Source organism: Anas acuta, chromosome 1 (genome assembly GCF_963932015.1).
Source record: "Anas acuta chromosome 1, bAnaAcu1.1, whole genome shotgun sequence".
In the NCBI taxonomy this organism is placed as follows: Eukaryota; Metazoa; Chordata; class Aves; order Anseriformes; family Anatidae; genus Anas; species Anas acuta.
In genome coordinates, this window is record NC_088979.1 from 6640899 (window position 1) to 6659799 (window position 18901).

General features: G+C 52.9%; 2 protein-coding genes and 1 pseudogene across 3 annotated transcripts in view; 2 read left to right on the forward strand and 1 right to left on the reverse strand.

Moving 5' to 3' along the window:
• The window catches only part of LOC137845900 (coiled-coil domain-containing protein 81-like), a 58736-nt gene that overhangs the window by 8848 nt on the left and 30987 nt on the right, over nt 1–18901 (forward strand). The window contains exons 3-10 of one of the 2 annotated variants that reach the window (XM_068663457.1): nt 3040–3889; nt 4070–4131; nt 4659–4815; nt 5321–5577; nt 5891–5976; nt 6296–6414; nt 7150–7270; nt 7466–7589. In XM_068663457.1, coding sequence (XP_068519558.1) covers nt 3814–3889; nt 4070–4131; nt 4659–4815; nt 5321–5577; nt 5891–5976; nt 6296–6414; nt 7150–7270; nt 7466–7589 — 1002 coding nt within the window. In that variant the 5' untranslated portion in view covers nt 3040–3813. Of the gene's footprint in view, nt 1–3039; nt 3890–4069; nt 4132–4658; nt 4816–5320; nt 5578–5890; nt 5977–6295; nt 6415–7149; nt 7271–7465; nt 7590–17770; nt 18815–18901 lie in introns of those variants that run through there. The other variant, XM_068663530.1, reaches the window with a different exon arrangement.
• LOC137846423 (uncharacterized) lies at nt 11791–13607 on the forward strand. The gene is made up of 3 exons (XM_068664398.1): nt 11791–11959; nt 12127–12540; nt 12714–13607. The coding sequence occupies exons 1-3, from the start codon at nt 11921–11923 to the stop codon at nt 13098–13100; spliced, it is 840 nt and encodes a 279-aa protein (XP_068520499.1). The 5' UTR covers nt 11791–11920; the 3' UTR covers nt 13101–13607.
• LOC137850022 (endogenous retrovirus group V member 2 Env polyprotein-like) lies at nt 13547–14527 on the reverse strand (annotated as a pseudogene).

Sequence of the window (18901 nt, forward strand, 5' to 3'; positions counted from 1 at the left end):
AAGGACATCGGCCATCTGGTCTTCCGCAAGAGCAGAGTCCAAATGAACTTTTCTTCCGACTTTGTTCACAACCTGAATAGCAACGGCCAGCTGTTGAAATGCCGCCTCACTGTAAGTTTCTCACTGACATATATCCCGCTGACGGCAGATTCCTTCCTGGGCACCCAGGAAGGAACCCCTTCCTGGGGAAGAGGAAGGAGGCCCTGCAGGAAGGCAGGACCAAGAGCAGAGCTGTGGACATCCCCGGGAAGACTGTGGAGGAGCTCCCGCTCTGGTAGTCCTCTGCTGCAACAGCCTTCTTTCCACAGCCCCTTGTTCAGTGAGGCCTCTGGGCTCTCACTGGCACCCTTCTCCCTGAAGGGAGCAGGGAGTGTCACTCAGCTCTCCTCACTGGAGCGGAATCTTGAACCTTTCCAGAGAATCACAGAATGGCTTGGGTTGCAATTGATGTTAAAGATCTTCTATTCCCTCCCGCCCCCTGCCATGAGCAGGGATGCCATTCCCTAGAGCAAGTAGCCCAGTGCCTCATCCAAACAGGTCTTGAAGACCTCCAGGGATGGGGCATCCACGGCTTCTCTGGGCAAGCTGTTCCAGTGCCTCACCACCCTCTGTGTGAAGAAATTTTGTGGCCACCAAGGAGCAGCTCTGACTAGCCTTCTCTTTTCCTCCTGTCAGGGATGCCTCCTGCTATTAAGAGCCGGCTGCACACACCCCAGAGTCGCTCTCCAGCCAGACTCTCCAGGGCGACAGGGAAGGCACAGCTGGGCCAGGCTGCTGGGGAAAAAGAGCCTTCTCCCAAATGAGGCTGGAGGAAAGCCATAGAAGGCAGCCCCAGAGCTCTTCCCCTTGAGTCATCGAGAAGCTTTCCTTGCACGCAGGGACTTGGTGAACTCCACAATGGGCCTGACACATGTCCCACTGACGGCAGGTTCCTGCCTGGGCACCCAGCAGGTGAGCAAAATCTCTCGCCGCAAATCCTCCTCTGTTGTGTTTGCAGGCAGCTGACAGTGTTTCAGGAGAGCTCCACAAGGATGGGAGAACAGGGCAAGGGCAAGCGCTCTGCTGCAGCCAGGCCCCAAACTCAAGCACCTGCCGGTGAGGGTCACCGGAGAGCAGGACAGGTAGCCACTGTGGTCCGCCTACCTGGGTTGTTAGAAGGGAAATGCTTCTGGAGATGTGACATTTTGACAGTTATTTTGCCTTCTTCCGTGCCTTCTTCATGATTAAAGAGGAGCTCCCCATGGTGGGCTTTGAGCTCCTTGATGTAAAGAAGCCCATCTTCGATGTTTCAGAGACCTTTCCCAGTATTCATGGGCTCCCTTACAAGAAAGAAACTTTGCCGGGTAAGAAGAGAGATGAATGTCAGAGCTCCAGTGTGCAAGGATGTGGGCTGCATGCTCAGCTGCTGCTGGGAGGGCAGTGGAGGTGTTCCACAGCTCCTCCAGGAGGTCCAGAGAAAGGCCTGAGCTCCTCAGAAGCCAAAACCTGCCAATGCTTTGCACCTTCTGTCTGGCAGCAGTCTTTTGCTGTATATCAGATTTGAGAGCCTGGCCTGACATATCAGACCCACAGGAGTAGAGGGCTCTAGTGGACACTGGCTTGCCAGTTACACCCCAAATCATTATACTGATGCATATGTGAAGCACAGCGAATAGGATTCATGGCCTTTCTCCTCCTGATATCCTTATGGCATGGCACGTGCACCTTCCTCATGATGGCTTATGCACCTTCCCGAAGAACCGCAGAAATCTGGTACGTAGTTGACTGACAGTTCAATATGAACTTATTTCAGGGCCCCAGTGAAACATGCACGATACGTCTATTCACATGTAAAGGAAGCTCTTGCAGAGCCTTCCTACAAAGTTTTCCACACTCTAGAACCAGACGACTGTTTTGGTCCAGGTAGCCCAGCTGGAAGGGACCACATCAGATACTCGTAACTACCCACACTGCCGTCAAATAGAAGGGACAGACTTCCCCATTGGAGACATGCAGCTCATTGTAAGAAGACACCACCACCTAGCAACACAATGCAGAGAAAGGTGCCCCCCCTGAAAAAGACACAACACGGACCCTGAATCTTGAACTCTCTTCTCCAGACCTGACTTCATCCCTGGACTGCGGCCACAAGGACACATCATGCTACAGTCTCCAACCACACAAATTAGATACACCTTGAACTGTTCTTTTAATCTCCGGACTTCCTTTGAGAACTATTTAGAGATACTTTATAAATAATTTGTATACTTTTGCTTTCCTCAAAGCGGACGGTTGTTCATACATTAATAGCATTTGAGTTGAGGTTCCAAATTCTAAGCAAAATATTGTTAGGGTACATTCTGTATGGATTAGGAGCCTGTGGAATACGGAGAGGCAGTGTCACAACAGTGACTCGGGACGTGTGACAGAAGAGGGACCATGGACCCAAGAGCAGATTTACAAAGGTTCTACTGAAGTTTGTTTCACGATCGTGTGACCCCTCTGCCATTAGGGAAGTGAGAGGTCACCATTAAAATATTCAGCAGTTCATATAAAATTTGCAACAAAATGCTGTGTGAACATACACAGTCACATTGTTACAGCAGTCCTGACTCCACCAATCGTCTTCCTCATTTCCATGCAACGCGGTGCTTTGGACTGAGGCCTCGGGTAGACACCAGTACTTCATTAATGTCTCCCTGAGAGCTTGCTCTTCTCCAGAGTTAAGCTTTCTCAAAACAGGATTTTTGGTGTTTTGTCACCTAATCTGCTTGTTGCTCCTAGCATGTCCTGCAAAAGTTCTCAGGCGGGTATGTACAGCTTTTGCTAAGACCATACTGGGTGTGCCAGTTCTGCAGGCTCCACCAAGTGCCATCACTCCACGTTGTGGTCTGTGGCAGTTAACAAGCTACCTAAAGAGTCTGAGCCTGGTGTGGGCACTTGGCCTCATTAACATAGAAAGAACTGTCTGGAGCCCATTTTTCACGAGAATGCACACCTGGCTATGTAACATTACATTTTCCTCACCACTTTCCTTTATTTCCTTTGTTTTATTTATAGTGGGTAGCTGCAACCACTTGGAAGAAAAAGCAGAAGAGGAGAGAGAAATGCTGCCCAAATGTTTGCAGTGTGATCAGTGTTAATAAAGCTTCTGACTGACCTCTTTTAAAATGCACTTGCGTTATTACACATTTGGAGTCACAGTATTCCCCAACACTCTAGTGCAGTCTTTGGCCATCCACCCACTGGCTGCTTCAGAGAAGGAATGAAAACGAAGAGGCTCTAACTCCAGTGGTCACCCTGCTGGCTAAAAAATCACCAGAGCTGAGGGTCACGCACAGAAAGTGGAAGGGGACGGTGCTCCCTGCACCTATAGCTGGATGACGTGGGAAGGTTCAGCCCAAGGAAAAGTCCTGGACAGTGCTGAGAGAAGTTGCAGCCTCCTTTCCTGCTCCTGGGGCAAGGCCTGGGGCCAGCACCCTGCAGTGACCCTCACAGCCTGCGGACTGCTCTGCCCGAATCTCCAGGGTGCAGCAGTCTCCTTGGGGAGGCAGCTCCCTGACAGGGCAGGCTGCAGCCCCTGTTGTGACACGCGATGAGGCAACAGTGGGGCCGTCTGTGACATCACACCACGTCCTGCTCAAAAGCCCTGTGCGCCGCGACCTGCCCTCACTTGGCTGCGAGGCCTTCAGGAGGCAGTGGCTGGTGCTGCTCTGCTGGGGCTGCCGCTGTGATCTTGAGGAGCTGCCTTGCAGAAAGGAGCCAAAGGCACTGGGAAGCAGCGTCCCCGCGTGGGACAATTCCTGCTGACGAGTGGAGGAGGCCCGGAGCGAGATGGAGGCCAGGAGTGCTCCCATCCTGTGCAACGGCCGCCTCATGTGTCCAACACTCATGCACCTCCAGGACGATGGTGAGCCCAACAGGAGGTGCCTGAGGAACAGGCAGCAGCGCAGCCCACTTGAGCTGCAGTTTCTTGTGGGGAGAGAGAGGGAGGGTCTGGGGACATAGACACTGGCCCCATTGGCCACGAGGACTGTGCTGGACGAGAAAGCTGGCTTGCAGTATGACGTCTCTTGCCCTTGCTTTTCAGAGATTGTGAAAGTTTGGGATGCAGTATCCCACTTCATCCGCAGGCAGTTTGCGCTGAACAAGGTGAGCTTGGCAGCCTCATCCTGCCCTCTTACTCTGCTCTTTCCCACAGCCCGCCTCCTCAAGCATCAGAAACACCCCAGCGGTGGCCTGCAAACTGCAGAGGTGCCAGGGGCCCCTTGCTGCTCTGGCAGTATGCACAAAAGAAGAGCCCAGCTCCAGCAGAAGGACGGGGTCCATTCTGCCTGGTGCTTGTGTGTTGCCCGTGGCCAGAGTGGGCAGGCCAGCATGTCGCTGGTGCTGGCACTCAAGGCTTTCCCTACTTGTTGGGAACTGGTTGGAGGGAACTCTTTGGGGGATTTTTATTGAGCTGAGGGTGTTGGCTGTGCTCTTACTAGCCCAGCGTCACTTTAGAGGGAAATAAGGTGGGAACTGGGAAAATCCGTGACATCAAGGCCATCTCCAGGGCTCTGCAGAGTGACACTGCCTGGCACCTTCTCATGAGCAGTGGCCAAGGCATGAGGGCCCATCTTCTTGCTTGGAGAAGCCCCAGAAATACTGACCCGTGTTCCTGATTTCTTGCTTTTCAGGGTGTCACAGTACCTGGGCTGGGCACCTTCTTTGCTGTTAAACAGGACCGGCCCATGGCAGGCGTTAAGCTCCTTGACGCAAAGAAGCCCGTCTTCCAGGTTTCGGAGCACTTTGCCAATGTTCATGGGCTCCCTTACAAGAAAGAAACTTTTCCTGGTAAGAAGAGAGATGATTGTCTGGGCTCCCACGCGCGGGGACTTTGGGCTGCATGCTCAGCTGCTGCTGGGAGGGCAGTGGAGGGGTTCCACAGCTCCTCCAGGAGGTCCAGAGAAAGGCCTGAGCTCCTCTCAAGCCAAGGCCCATCAATGCCTTGCACGTCCCTCCAGACACCAGCTCCCAGAAACGTCCCTCCCCATCCTGTTGGCACCCTGATGGCTGCGTTGGTGGTTGACTTCTGCTCTAAGCAGTTCGGACAACAGCAGGTGCTGTTGGCTGTGTGCAGGCTGACACTGGGCATCAGCTTCTATGGCATCAGCGATGCCCCACGACTGTGCTGCCCCAGGCGCTTGGAGCTCTGTCTTTCAGGGATTCTCTTCCTCCAGACGAGCAGTCAGCAAGACAGCTCTGTAGCAGTGCTGGAGGGCCCAGAAGCTACCCAAATGGGACTGCCCTCCTCTGCAGGCCTGTCTTAGTTATTTTCTCCTTGCTTCCTCTCCCTCAGGAATACCTCCATTTGTTTTCCTGAATTATGCCTGGCTGTCCTTGGACATCGGCATTCCTCGGGACACCGTGCAGCGCTGCATTCAGGAGACCCTGATCTTTCTCTCCTACACCCTCGCAAAGAAGCAGGCTGTGGATTTCATCTTCAAGGACATCGGCCGTCTGGTCTTCCGCCAGAACAGAGTCCAAATGCACTTTTCCTCCGACTTTGTTCACAACCTGAATAGCAACGGCCAGCTGTTGAAATGCCGCCTCACTGTAAGTTTCTCACTGCACCAGCACAGCCCAGGGCTCCTGGGAAATGCCCCGAGAGGCCGTTGGGAGGGACTTCTTCTGGATCAGATGCGTCTCCTGATGAGGCACAGGAGTCTGGCCCCTGCACAAAGCCAGGCAGTGATTTGCCGGGTGCAGGCACTTGCTGGGCAGCTTGTGCTGCTTGTAAGGAGGGGTGAACACTAAGCCCTGCAAGCTCTGCCCGTGGGCAGCTTTCTGCCTGAGCAGCCGCTATGCCTTCGTTGGCAAGGGCATCCCTTCCTGGCCATGGTCTCAGCCACGACTGTCTCTCCTGCAGAGGTTAAGCACAACGGATTTGGCCACATCGGAGAGAAAAAGCATGGTCCCACATCCAGCTTCTCGAGGTGTCATCATCTTTCCCAGGTGGGTGCATTGCTTCTGCAGCCCTTGGCTGAGAGTTTTGGCAGCTTTTCAGCTCCTCTCCGGAAGGTCAGCAGTGCCAGGGCTTGCCCAGTGCTCAGGGAGGAGCTGGAGGGGGACTTCTCGAAGCACTTTCCTCCTCCACTCCACACTGATTCTTGCTTGTTTTGGGGGCGTTCTCTTTGTGTACCAAGGGCTGGGAGGATGTCTATTCCCTGCCCAGCCCACAGCAAGCCCCTCTCAGACGCTGGCACCAAGACCAGCACCCTACAGCCCTAGAATATGGTGCCCTGGAGTCACACTGCCTTGGTCTTTCTTCCAGGATTGGGCTCTACATACCTCGGGGAAGAGCTGCAGGGGAAAGGTCTCTCCAAGCACCCAAGGGTTCTGATTTGGAGAAGAAGGGAGACGCAAGTGTGGAGGGAGAGTCTACCAGAAGAGGTAATGTGAGAGCGGGCTCTTGGGAGTGACAGCCCCTGGGAGACCTCTCTGCCCTTCCCTTCTGAATGTCCTCCTGAGGGCAAGGGGTACAGAGACAAAGCTGGAAGGCTGCGCTTTGCACAGGATGAGGCCCCTCCTCTGACCCCAGTTCCCTGCGGCAGTAGCTCTGCTGGGCCTTCGTAGGAACCAGAATGGCAGGGCAGCCCAGAGCTTCCCATAGCATTCGATAGTGCTCAGGCCTCTTCCACGCTGGCCTCCTGGAGCTCCTGTCTACTGAAAGCCCCACTCTGGATGAGATGTGTCCAAAGGTAGAATGTAGTGTACAGTGGCAGCAGGGAGTCCCAGGACTCCCATCCCCACCTGAGCAGTTGCGAGCCCAATAAAGACTGTGACTTCCTGCTGGAGGGACCAGCACGGGCTTCGTAGTGTGCCGATTTCACAGAACACAGAATGGTTTTAGGATGGGAGCTACCTGAAGACGTCAGCTTGGCCAAACCCCTGCTCAAACTGGGCAACCCAGCACCAGTGTCCAAGGAGCATGTCCTGTGCAGATGACTCCCATCCCCACCCGTGAAATGCCAGTGGCCAAGGAGACTCCCTTCTAGGCCAACCCATCTCCCAGCTTGCTCTGCCTTTTACAAGTAGCACCGGATCCAGCAGGGAGGCTCATTCCCTGCCTCTTTGTGTGGCCACCAAGGAGCAGCTCTGACTGTCCTTCTCGTTTCCTCCTTGCAGGGATGCCTCCTATTAAGAGCCAGCTGCTCACACCCCAGAGTCTCTCTCTATCCAGACTCTCCAAGATGAAAGGGGAGGCAAAGCTGAGCCAGGCTGCAGTGGAAAAAGAGCCTTCTCGCAGGTGAGGCTGGGGGGAGCCTAAAAGAAGCAGCCCCTCGGCTTTTCTTGAGTCATCAAGCGGCTTTCCTTAGACACGGGGACTTGGTGAATTCCACAGGGGTCCCGACACATGCCCCACCAACTTCCATTTCCCTGCTGGGGACCTGATTGGTGAGCAAAAACTAGAGCTGGAAATCCTCCTCTTCTGTGCTTGCAGGCTGCTGACAACCCGTGAGGAGAGCTCCTCAAGAATGGCAGAAGAGGGGAAGGGCAAGCGCTGTGCTGCGGCCTGGCCCCAAACTCAAGCCCCTGCCTGTGAGGGTCAACGGAGAGGAGGACAGGTAGCCACTGCATCTGTGTGCCCATTGCCGGGTTGTTTCACGGGTTGCCATCATGGAGATTTGACATTTCTTTAATAACTGCATGCCCTTGTGCCCTGTAGGAAAAATGCTGCTTGAGACACGGGCCCATGGTATGACAAGTGCTTTCAAGCACTCGAGAAGGAACCTTTCTCTTCTCTCAGGGGGCCATGTGAACACTCTTCCCCTCTTAGCTCTGCAAGGAAGCTTCTCTCCAAGAGAAAAACGTGCACTTTCTGAGCCTTGTATTCCTCTGAGAAGGACAAGGGCTCCTGCAAAGCCCACTGCAGTGAAAGTGTTCTTGCCCTTAGTTTCAGAGGCTGAGGGTGTTACCCTTTCATGCTGCCTTTCTGAGAGAAAGCAGGCTGCAGGGAAACTGCCCTGAGCCTGCGGAAACCCTGAGGGGACGACTGCCCCACTGCCATGGGACAGCTCCCACGTTAGCACCCCCATCTAAAAACGTTCCTTGTTTCTGCTTCCCCTGTAGCAGAAGACGCAGAAGGAAATGCAGGGGCTGCAGACAGAGAGCACATCCTCCATGGCACTTGTGGAATGGAAAAAGTCTCTGCAGATGGTGCCAGTGGACATGAAACAGCAGCATGTCCTAATCCCTCACCCACCGGAGAAGAAGGCTGAGGCAGCTCCTCTGAGCAAACCGAGTGCCAGGTAAGTGTGGGCCAGCTTCCAAAAAAGGCCAGGAAAAGCTGAGCTGCAGCAGGCTGCCCGAGGGATCCAGCATGCGGGTTGCTCAGCTCTGGGCTTTGGCTCTCCATCCCCTGGCTGCCTCGCGGAGGGAATGACCGTGGAGAGGCCCTGCCTCCAGCTGTCCCCCTGCAGACCCAAAGTCCTAAAGCTCCCCTGCAGCTGACAGTGACGCACCCACAATGGAAGGAGGCTGTGCTCCCTGCTTTTGGGCAGACAGAGGTGAGGACCTTCAGAGCCCACCTGAGAGTTTTTTTCTCTGTTGCTGCAGCTGCCTTTCAGTGCGGACTGAGCGCGTGAGGAAACAGCTGGAGAGGAGAGGGGAGGTCCTGCAGAAAGACAAGACCAAGAGCAGAGCTGTCGACATCCCTGGAAATTCTGCAGAGGATCTTCTGATTTGGTAAACCTCTCCTGCAACAGCCTTCATTCCACTAGCAACAGCCCCTTCCTTGGGCAATGAGGCCCACGAGAACCCTTGCCCTGGCCTTCCGTAGCTGCTTGGCCAAAGGTCTCCAGCCCGGTCTCACACAGCGCCTCGGCCTGGCGCTGCGTAGATTCCCTGTCACTGGCTGGGACTCGAGGGGCCCCCGCAAGGCCACACAGAGCCTTGGGACTCCTGCATATGCACTCTGCACAGGACTGGGGCTGAAGGGAGCAGGGAGTGTCACTCCGCTGCCCTCACTGGAACAGAAACTTGAACCCTTTCTTTTTCTCTCCCTAGCGTTGGTGAGAAAATCCCTGTGCTTCCAATGCCAAAGATGACACAAGCATCAGGGAAACCAGCGAGGACCCCTCGCAGCTGTGAGCTGTGAGCAGCTGCGAGCCCAATAAAGTCTTTTGCTTCCTGCTGGAAGGACCAGCACGGGCTCCGTAGTGTTCTGATTTCACAGAAACACAGAATGGTTGAGGTTGGAAGGTACCTGAAGACGTCAGCTTGGCCAACCCCCTGCTCAAACATTGCCACCCAGCACCAGTGTCCAAGGAGCATGTCCTGTGGAGATGGCTTTCAAGTGTCTCCCCTTGAGGAGGGAGACTCTACAGCCTCACTGGAGAACCCGTGAGAGGACTCGCTCACCCACACACTACAGAAATGGATCCTGAGGTTCAGATGGAAGCCACTGTGTTTGCTTCTGCGCCCATCGCCTCCTGTCCTGTCATTGGGCTCCACTGAAATGAGCCTGGCTCCATTGCCTTTGCACCCTGCCTGCAGGCATGCAGTTATCCACTGATGCCCCCTGAGCTTTCTCTTCTCCAGGCTAAACAGTCCCATCTCTCCCAGCCTCTCTTCATAGCAGAGATGCTCTGTTCCCTCAATAATCCACCTCACAATTTTTGTGGGACTGTTAAGCAGTTCAAGTAGCACCACTCGTGGCCTGCCAAGACAGCCACGAAGACCTCCTAGCTGAGGCTGCTGATTCTCCCTTGCTGAAAGCCAGGTGCCCTTAGGATCCAGCATCAGATCCTGCCTGTGCCTGGAGAGCTGGGAAGAGCTGGGAGCTCTTGATCCTTCCAGGGTGGAACTTCCAAGGTAACGGCTCACTGCAACCTTCCCTTTGGTCCCAGGAAATAAAAAAAAAAAAAAAGGCATCAAGCACCTGCCCTCACTCCTCACTCAGCCCAGAATTAGCAACAAGTCTTCCTTCCCTGCTGGTACTGCTGCCAAGGGAGCTTTGAAGTTAAGAGCCTCTTTTTGGAAAACAGCTTTTCTATGACCTCTCGGGTCTGCACATGGCCAAAAAACAAAGAGAGAGAGAGAGTTTGAAACTTGGGAGAAAAGAAGAAAGGAAGGAAAGCCAGCAGGGACTTTAAATCTGCACAGCACAAAACTGAAGGACAAGTTGATTTTTTTTGTCACATCAATCATACAAGAAAGTGAAGAGCTCTCTTTCTCTCACATGCTCTCACAGTTTTCATTCTCTCCTCCTAAAACTTTCGGGGACTTTGATCCCTCATCAGGCAGCCTTAATGCAAGTTGCTGTCAATTCCACTTGGGTGGAATACCTCTTGCTGAATTGCTGCCTTTGGCCTTAGAGATCCCAATCTATAGGCATCCTTTGAACTGATTTCCTCAAATCCCCTTTAAGCACATCATCCTGAAGTCTACTGAACCCGGCCCATGTAATCTGCTACGTCACATAATGCTGAAAGCTTGTGAACGAGTGAGGGTGCCACGGAGAAAACCTCCGTGTTGTGGGGCACACGCTCGTCCCTCACAGACCACGTGCGACGTGGCCATCTGACACATGGAGACACTGAGGGAGGGTGCCAGGCACAAGCTCTATATTAAACACTCGTGAAGCATTCCTTCTTCCTTATTCCCTTTCGAGATTTCATGAATAAACAAATGGCAGTTCTAGCATTTCCTTCCCACACCCAAATGGATCACCTTGCACACCCCCTGGGGCACTCTCGAGGTTTGTATGGGACTGAAAGGAGAGAGTTTCCTTCTCAGTGCTGGCATGCTCGGCTCAGCTGTGGCCCTACAGGAAAGGGGATCTACAGGAAAGTGCTCCCTGAGTGCAGGGAGAGAGAGAGAAAAGCTGCTCCCTGACAGGGCGGCTCCAGCCCCACCCTCTGACAGCCCTGGCGGCCATTTTGCAGTTCTGCCTGCCCCCCGCGCCACAAGATGGCTGAGGCCTTGGCCTGTCCGCAGCACGGCTGCCAGCGATGCTGGGCGGCATCTAGAGCCAAGAGGCCTTTCCTTTTCTTTGTGCTGAAGGAAACGTGCTCTCTGGAGAGACAGTGCCTCTTTGCTCCAAGTCTTGCAGGGTTGCCTCTCACTTTGTGAGCCCTGTTTTTCGTCAGCATTTGTGAGGGGCTTCTGCATGCCCCCCGCTCACTTGTTGCGGCCAGGGCTTCCCCCCAGGATGTCTGGGCAAGGCCCATGCCGCTGGGCAGGCTCTGGGTGGGCCTCGTCCCCTGCAGGGGCAGGCGTCTGCCGCTGAGCCCAGAGCCCAGGAGCGGCTCCTGCACTCGCGGCTGCCCCTGCGCGGGCTGCTGCCGCTGCTTCTGGAACCTTCCTGCAGCCTCTGATGCCTGCTTGGCGGCGGCTCGTTGGGCTTGGCAGCCCGGGATCTGCCCCTTGCTGCTCTGGCAATATGCACAAAAGAAGAGCCCAGCTCCAGCAGAAGGACGGGGTCCATTCTGCCTGGTGCTTGTGTGTTGCCCGTGGCCAGAGTGGGCAGGCCAGCATGTCGCTGGTGCTGGCACTCAAGGCTTTCCCTACTTGTTGGGAACTGGTTGGAGGGAACTCTTTGCGGGATTTTTATTGAGCTGAGGGTGTTGGCTGTGCTCTTACTAGCCCAGCGTCACTTTAGAGGGAAATAAGGTGGGAACTGGGAAAATCCGTGACATCAAGGCCATCTCCAGGGCTCTGCAGAGTGACACTGCCTGGCACCTTCTCATAAGCAGTGGCCAAGGCATGAGGGCCCATCTTCTTGCTTGGAGAAGCCCCAGAAATACTGACCCATGTTCCTGATTTCTTGCTTTTCAGGGTGTCACAGTACCTGGGCTGGGCACCTTCTTTGCTGTTAAACAGGACCGGCCCATGGCAGGCGTTAAGCTCCTTGACGCAAAGAAGCCCGTCTTCCAGGTTTCGGAGCACTTTGCCAATGTTCATGGGCTCCCTTACAAGAAAGAAACTTTTCCTGGTAAGAAGAGAGATGATTGTCTGGGCTCCCACGCGCGGGGACTTTGGGCTGCATGCTCAGCTGCTGCTGGGAGGGCAGTGGAGGGGTTCCACAGCTCCTCCAGGAGGTCCAGAGAAAGGCCTGAGCTCCTCTCAAGCCAAGGTCCACCAATGCTTTGACTCTTCCAGGAACCACAGGGTTTTCCCCAGGAAGAAGGCAGCTCATCCAGCAGCGTGGACAGGGAGGCTGCAGATGAGGAGTACAGAGCGCCTCCCCAGACACCTGGAGGTCAAGAGTCAAAGCCATCAGCATGTCCCAGCCCCAGTGAGCACAGCACTGCGGTGCTGGTTGAGAGCCAGGGACGTGCACGACATGCCTCCAGTGTCTCTGAGGAAGAGCTGGATGAAACAGCCGAGATTGTTGTTGCTGCAGTGCTACTCCATTCTGTAGCCATCATGCAGGGAGCCACGAGCAAGGATCCAACTGCTCCCTTGGCCGCATGGGCCAGGGTGCCTCCTCCCATCCCAAAGCCTGTTGACTGTACAGCAGTTGACGAAACCGGAGCAGTGGCTTCTCCCTTGGCTACGGTTCCTGGGCACCAGGTAAGCCCAGCGCGTGTGGTGGTCTCCAGGCACCGAGGGCAGCCCGAGGCAGAAGCAGTGCGTGGGGTGTGCGTGCTGGGGAGCTGCCTGCTGCTCTCCATTCCCAAACGCCCCAGGCACAAGGGCTGACATCCCTTCCATCACCTACCTGTGCTCTTGCTCTCCCCATGCAGGTTGCTGCCGAGCAGGGAGGCCAAGCGCAGTCTTCCTGCACCAAAGATACACCAGCAGACAAGCCAGCAACGTGCCAGAAACAAGAGCCGTCCCAGGGACTTTTGGATGGGCCTGTTCAGAGCAGCGAGCAGGAGCAAGGGCTAGGAAAACGCAGGGGGGCTGGCTGGTCCTGGGCCACCCCTCCCCTTGGGTGCTGGTGCGGGGGGAAGGCAGGGGCTTGCCCATCACCCGCTCAGGCCCTAACCTACACCTCTCTGTCTCCCACAGGCATCCATGAGCTCGCACAAGCCCCGGCACGCCAGCCATGGCCCGCCCACGTCAGGAGAGCTCTGCGGGCTCTGCGCAGGGCTTTGTGCTGCAGCTTCATCACAGAAGAGTGGGAGTAGCAGCAATGTAGCAGCAATGTAGCCCGGTGGTCGTGGGCAGGGGTCTTTCAGGATGAAGGCAACGAGGAAGAGGAGGTTAAACTCTCTTTACCTTTGTGGACTTGGACCTTCTGTTGGATAGTTTAGGCCTTTTTTTGCTTATCTTTGCCTTGTTTCCTGCCAACAAGTTGTTCCTTCTTTCTTAACGAGATGTTCATTCTTCCCTCATCCGTTAGCCTTGAACAATATCTTCTTTTTACATCTTTTTCATCTACATCCCTATAATTAGGATATTTTTAGGTTCTCATCCCCATCCCCAATACTTAAGGTACTTTACCATGTATGTAATGTAGCTAGATACTAGTTCAGATAGGTTTTTTAACATCTTCCCCATCTCAATTCCCCCCTTTTCTTCTAAATCAATAAAGTCTTTTACTTCGTACTTATTCTCGGCCCCCTCTCCATAGCTATTTGTAAGCACATATTCCTTTGAAACATTGTAATATCAGGAAAACAAATATTCCGTAAAATAACAGAACCAGACCCGTAGTAAACAATTGTTTTAACCATGTCAAACTTGGTAACCAACTGGTTAGTTTTTCTCATAATTCAGTAAAGCCAAGCGAGGTGTCATCCCGTGACACCTCATGCAATAGGTGAGTATGTTTCCGTATCTCCTCTAAATCGGTTTCTATTCTTCGGAATTGATCAATATATGTACAGCAACTCCGGTTTATTACAGTGCACACTCCTCCTTCCTTTGCTGTTAATAAATCTAATGCCATTTGATTTTGTAAAACTACCTTACTGAGAGATGAGACTTCTACCTGTAGTGCTTTTATTGCATCTGTGGTGGAATTCTCTATCCGTTCTAATTCGGCTGAAATATTTACCATTGCCTTTTGCAAATCGCTCACTCCTAAGCTAGGAATTAACCATCTAACAAAACTATGGTATCCTGTAGGCCCTTCTACCAAAGGATTCAGTGGGATTGCTCGAGTTATGCGTTTCCATGGGGACCTTAAGATACCAATGGGTATTGCAGGCCCATTATAAGAAGAATTGGGAGATGCCAAATATCCCCCTATACAATGACCCTTCCAATTAGGTGGTAAATTCTTCCTTGCCCTCCCATCGCCACATAGCCACCAATACCCTATACCTAATTTGCACCCACTTTCCGAAGATCCATCCACTCCAGACTCCTTATCAGGGTCGTATGCTACTTGGATAGTAATATTACAAGATGACCTTAAATTGGCTAGATTATATCCCCCTACATTTTCCGTTTTTGAGCAGTCAGGTTCCCGACCAAAACTAAGCCCCAGATTACGCAAGATCTTTTGTTCGCTGCTATCATTGTCCCCCGTACACCGACTTTTAACATTTCCCCATGCTTGTAAAGCAAATTTCGGTCCCTCAGGGAGGGTATAGTCTACCCTTTCCATTCCCCAACATTTAGTGGACCACATCTGATTATTATATAATGCACTAGTCCAACTTCCGGAGGGTATCCCGTATAGTGGGATTTCCATATTGCCCCTCGGAAGTGCAGTGCATATCCAACAGTCTGATAAATTTAAAGACCGGGCCACTCTTTCGGTTACGTTTACGTACGAGTTTTCCTTCCATGCTTGAGCTGATACAATAGTTACAAGCAATGTCCAAAGTCTACGCATGTTGCCTTTTCAATTTACACTTACTTGGTCCCGTCGTTTCAAGTGTCCATGGACCTTGTGTTGACTTGTTGATTCTCGTGTGGTGAATCCAAGCAGGTTGTTCTTTAATTTTTACTGCAGTGTATGACGTAAGCAGCACCTGAAAGGGTCCTTCCCATTGGGGTTCCCAAGAGTTTTTTCTGTAAGAGATTTTACATATATACAATCTCCAGGTTGTACATTGTGTATAGGTCTATCCAAACCCCTACTCCGGGTTCCAGCTACATGTTTTCCAATTTTATCTAACTGTTTCCCTAATGCCACCATGTAGGATGTCATAATTTCGTCTCCTGCTTGTGCGGACATCCCCTTCTGCCCCTTCTGCACTCCATAGGGTCGTCCATGCAGGATTTCAAAAGGGCTCAGTCCCTCCTTTGCTCTTGGCCTTGTTCGTATGCGTAAGAGAGCCAAAGGAAGAGAGTGAGGCCAGCCCAGATTAGCCTCCTGTCCCAATTTTACAATCTGTTGTTTGATCAAGTGGTTCATCTTTTCTACCTGGCCACTTGACTGAGGGCGATATGGGGTATGAAGTTGCCAATCTATACCTAGATGGCGGCTGATTTGTTGCACTATTCTTGAAATAAAATGTGGTCCCGTGTCAGAGGATATAGTAGCTGGTACTCCAAAACGTGGTATTATTTCCTGTATTAGTATTCTTACCACTTCCCTAGCCTTGGCTGTTCTGGTAGGAAACGCCTCTGGCCAACCTGAAAACGTGTCAGTTAATACCAACATGTATCAATACCCCCCTTTTCTTGGGAGTTCCGAAAAATCAATCTGCCATTGTTGTCCAGGCCCATTCCCTTTTCCAATTTGGCCTATCTCTAATTTTGGAGTACTTTGGGGATTAGTCTGGAGGCAAAGGTCACACTGCTGAGTCACTTGTCTCACAGTGGTGTATAGATTCCTTGCTACAATTTTTCTGATCAAATGCTTATATAAGGCTTCAGCCCCCCAATGCCTTTCTATGTTCCTCTCTTACCAAGGGCCATATCATATAAGAGGGAATAATCATTTTCCCTTGGGGGGTAAGAGCCCACCCCTCCTCCTTATAGGAACCTTCTAGATCAGTAATTAATTTCTGATCTTCTTTGGTATATTTGGGCTTACCTTCTAGGGAGATTTGCCCATCAGGGATCAGGGCCCCTTCTGTTTTCACCTCCCTTTTGGCTGCATGTTTTGCCTCTCTATCCGCCAGCTCATTTCCTTTTTCCAATCATGAGTTTGCTTTTTGGTGTGCTCTAATGTGCATGACTGCCACTTTCTCGGGGAGTTGAACTGCTTCCAACAACTTCAGGATTTCTTTTGCATGCTTGATATTTTTGCCATGCGAATTCCATAATCCCCTCTCCTTCCAGATCACTCCGTGTGCATGTACAACCAAAAAGGCATATACAAGGGCTGACATCCCTTCCATCACCTACCTGTGCTCTTGCTCTCCCCATGCAGGTTGCTGCCGAGCAGGGAGGCCAAGCGCAGTCTTCCTGCACCAAAGATACACCAGCAGACAAGCCAGCAACGTGCCAGAAACAAGAGCCATCCCAGGGACTCTTGGATGGGCTTGTTCAGCACAGAGAGCAGGAGCAAGGGCTCGGTACGTGCAGGGGGGCTGGCTGGTCCTGGACCACCCCTCCCCTTGGGGGAAAGGCCTTGGTGGTGGTGTGGGGGGAAGGCAGGGGCTTGCCCATCACCCGCTCAGGCCCTAACCTACACCTCTCTGTCTCCCACAGGCATCCGTGACCTCACACAAGCCCCGGCACACCAGCCATGGCCCGCCCACATCAGGAGACAGGCGCTTCGGGCTCTGCGCAGCGCTTAGTGCTGCAGCTTCATCGCAGAAGAGTGGGAGTAGCAGCGCCCAGCTGCCAGCACCAGGAGGGCGCTCAGTGCTGGACGCTGACATCACTGACAGGAACAGGACAGTGCCCCAGGAATTCAGATGCCCCACCACATCCTGCCCCCAGCCTCAGCTCATCTGCAGCTGCCTTCTGCTGGTAATAAAAGCTCAGGCAGAGTTTTGCCCCCAGTGCTCCTCTCTGTGTCGTTGATCTCAGGAGAAAGAGTGGTGCAGGCCACGCCAACCTGGCGCCCTGGGCCTCTCACAGTCATAGAATTATAGAACCATGGAATCATTTAGGTTGGAAAGCACCTCAAAGATCATCACGTCCAACCGTTATATACACATAGCAACTGGCAACGCTCCTCCTGTGAGGCTGAATGTACCATGCCAGTTCTCGTGGGCAAGGAATGTGCTCACATGTCGCAGGAAGCACGACCGAAAGCACAACAGACACCAGTATGGTCAGAACATGCTCCATTCTATTGCCCGAATAGCCTAACTTTTATAGTGAACTTAGCAGGGGTGGATCGTGTCTCACACAAGATTATTGGTCAAAAGCACTCAGACAAACAACTACAAGAAAACAACCCCACCTGCAAGAAAACAAGCCCCTTGTGATTAGCAGTCAGGTGGACCTTGTCCTTGAAGCCAGATGCTGGTAACAATGTTTTTCTAAATTCCTCAATTGGGCGATGTGGGAACACTGTCATGGGAACTTCTCATAGTTGCCCTGGTAGCTTGGTTTGCTCAGCTGCAGCAAGCCATGGGATTTTTGCTGTTTCAAAAAATCCCTCAGTGCTTGCAAGACCTTCACAGAATCACAGAATCACAGAATTTCTAGGTTGGAAGAGACCTCAAGATCATCGAGTCCAACCTCTGACCTAACACTAACAGTCCCCACTAAACCATATCCCTAAGTTCTACATCTAAAGGTCTTTTAAAGACCTCCAGGGATGGGGACTCCACCACTTCCCTGGGCAGCCTGTTCCAATGTCTAACAACCCTTTCGGTAAAGGAGTTCTTCCTAAGATCCAACCTAAAACTCCCCTAGCATGTCCTGCAAAAGTTCTCAGGCGGGTATGTACAGCTTTTGCTAAGACCATACTGGGTGTGCCAGTTCTGCAGGCTCCACCAAGTGCCATCACTCCACGTTGTGGTCTGTGGCAGTTAACAAGCTACCTAAAGAGTCTGAGCCTGGTGTGGGCACTTGGCCTCATTAACATAGAAAGAACTGTCTGGAGCCCATTTTTCACGAGAATGCACACCTGGCTATGTAACATTACATTTTCCTCACCACTTTCCTTTATTTCCTTTGTTTTATTTATAGTGGGTAGCTGCAACCACTTGGAAGAAAAAGCAGAAGAGGAGAGAGAAATGCTGCCCAAATGTTTGCAGTGTGATCAGTGTTAATAAAGCTTCTGACTGACCTCTTTTAAAATGCACTTGCGTTATTACACATTTGGAGTCACAGTATTCCCCAACACTCTAGTGCAGTCTTTGGCCATCCACCCACTGGCTGCTTCAGAGAAGGAATGAAAACGAAGAGGCTCTAACTCCAGTGGTCACCCTGCTGGCTAAAAAATCACCAGAGCTGAGGGTCACGCACAGAAAGTGGAAGGGGACGGTGCTCCCTGCACCTATAGCTGGATGACGTGGGAAGGTTCAGCCCAAGGAAAAGTCCTGGACAGTGCTGAGAGAAGTTGCAGCCTCCTTTCCTGCTCCTGGGGCAAGGCCTGGGGCCAGCACCCTGCAGTGACCCTCACAGCCTGCGGACTGCTCTGCCCGAATCTCCAGGGTGCAGCAGTCTCCTTGGGGAGGCAGCTCCCTGACAGGGCAGGCTGCAGCCCCTGTTGTGACACGCGATGAGGCAACAGCGGGGCCGTCTGTGACATCACACCACGTCCTGCTCAAAAGCCCTGTGCGCCGCGACCTGCCCTCACTTGGCTGCGAGGCCTTCAGGAGGCAGTGGCTGGTGCTGCTCTGCTGGGGCTGCCGCTGTGATCTTGAGGAGCTGCCTTGCAGAAAGGAGCCAAAGGCACTGGGAAGCAGCGTCCCCGCGTGGGACAATTCCTGCTGACGAGTGGAGGAGGCCCGGAGCGAGATGGAGGCCAGGAGTGCTCCCATCCTGTGCAACGGCCGCCTCATGTGTCCAACACTCATGCACCTCCAGGACGATGGTGAGCCCAACAGGAGGTGCCTGAGGAACAGGCAGCAGCGCAGCCCACTTGAGCTGCAGTTTCTTGTGGGGAGAGAGAGGGAGGGTC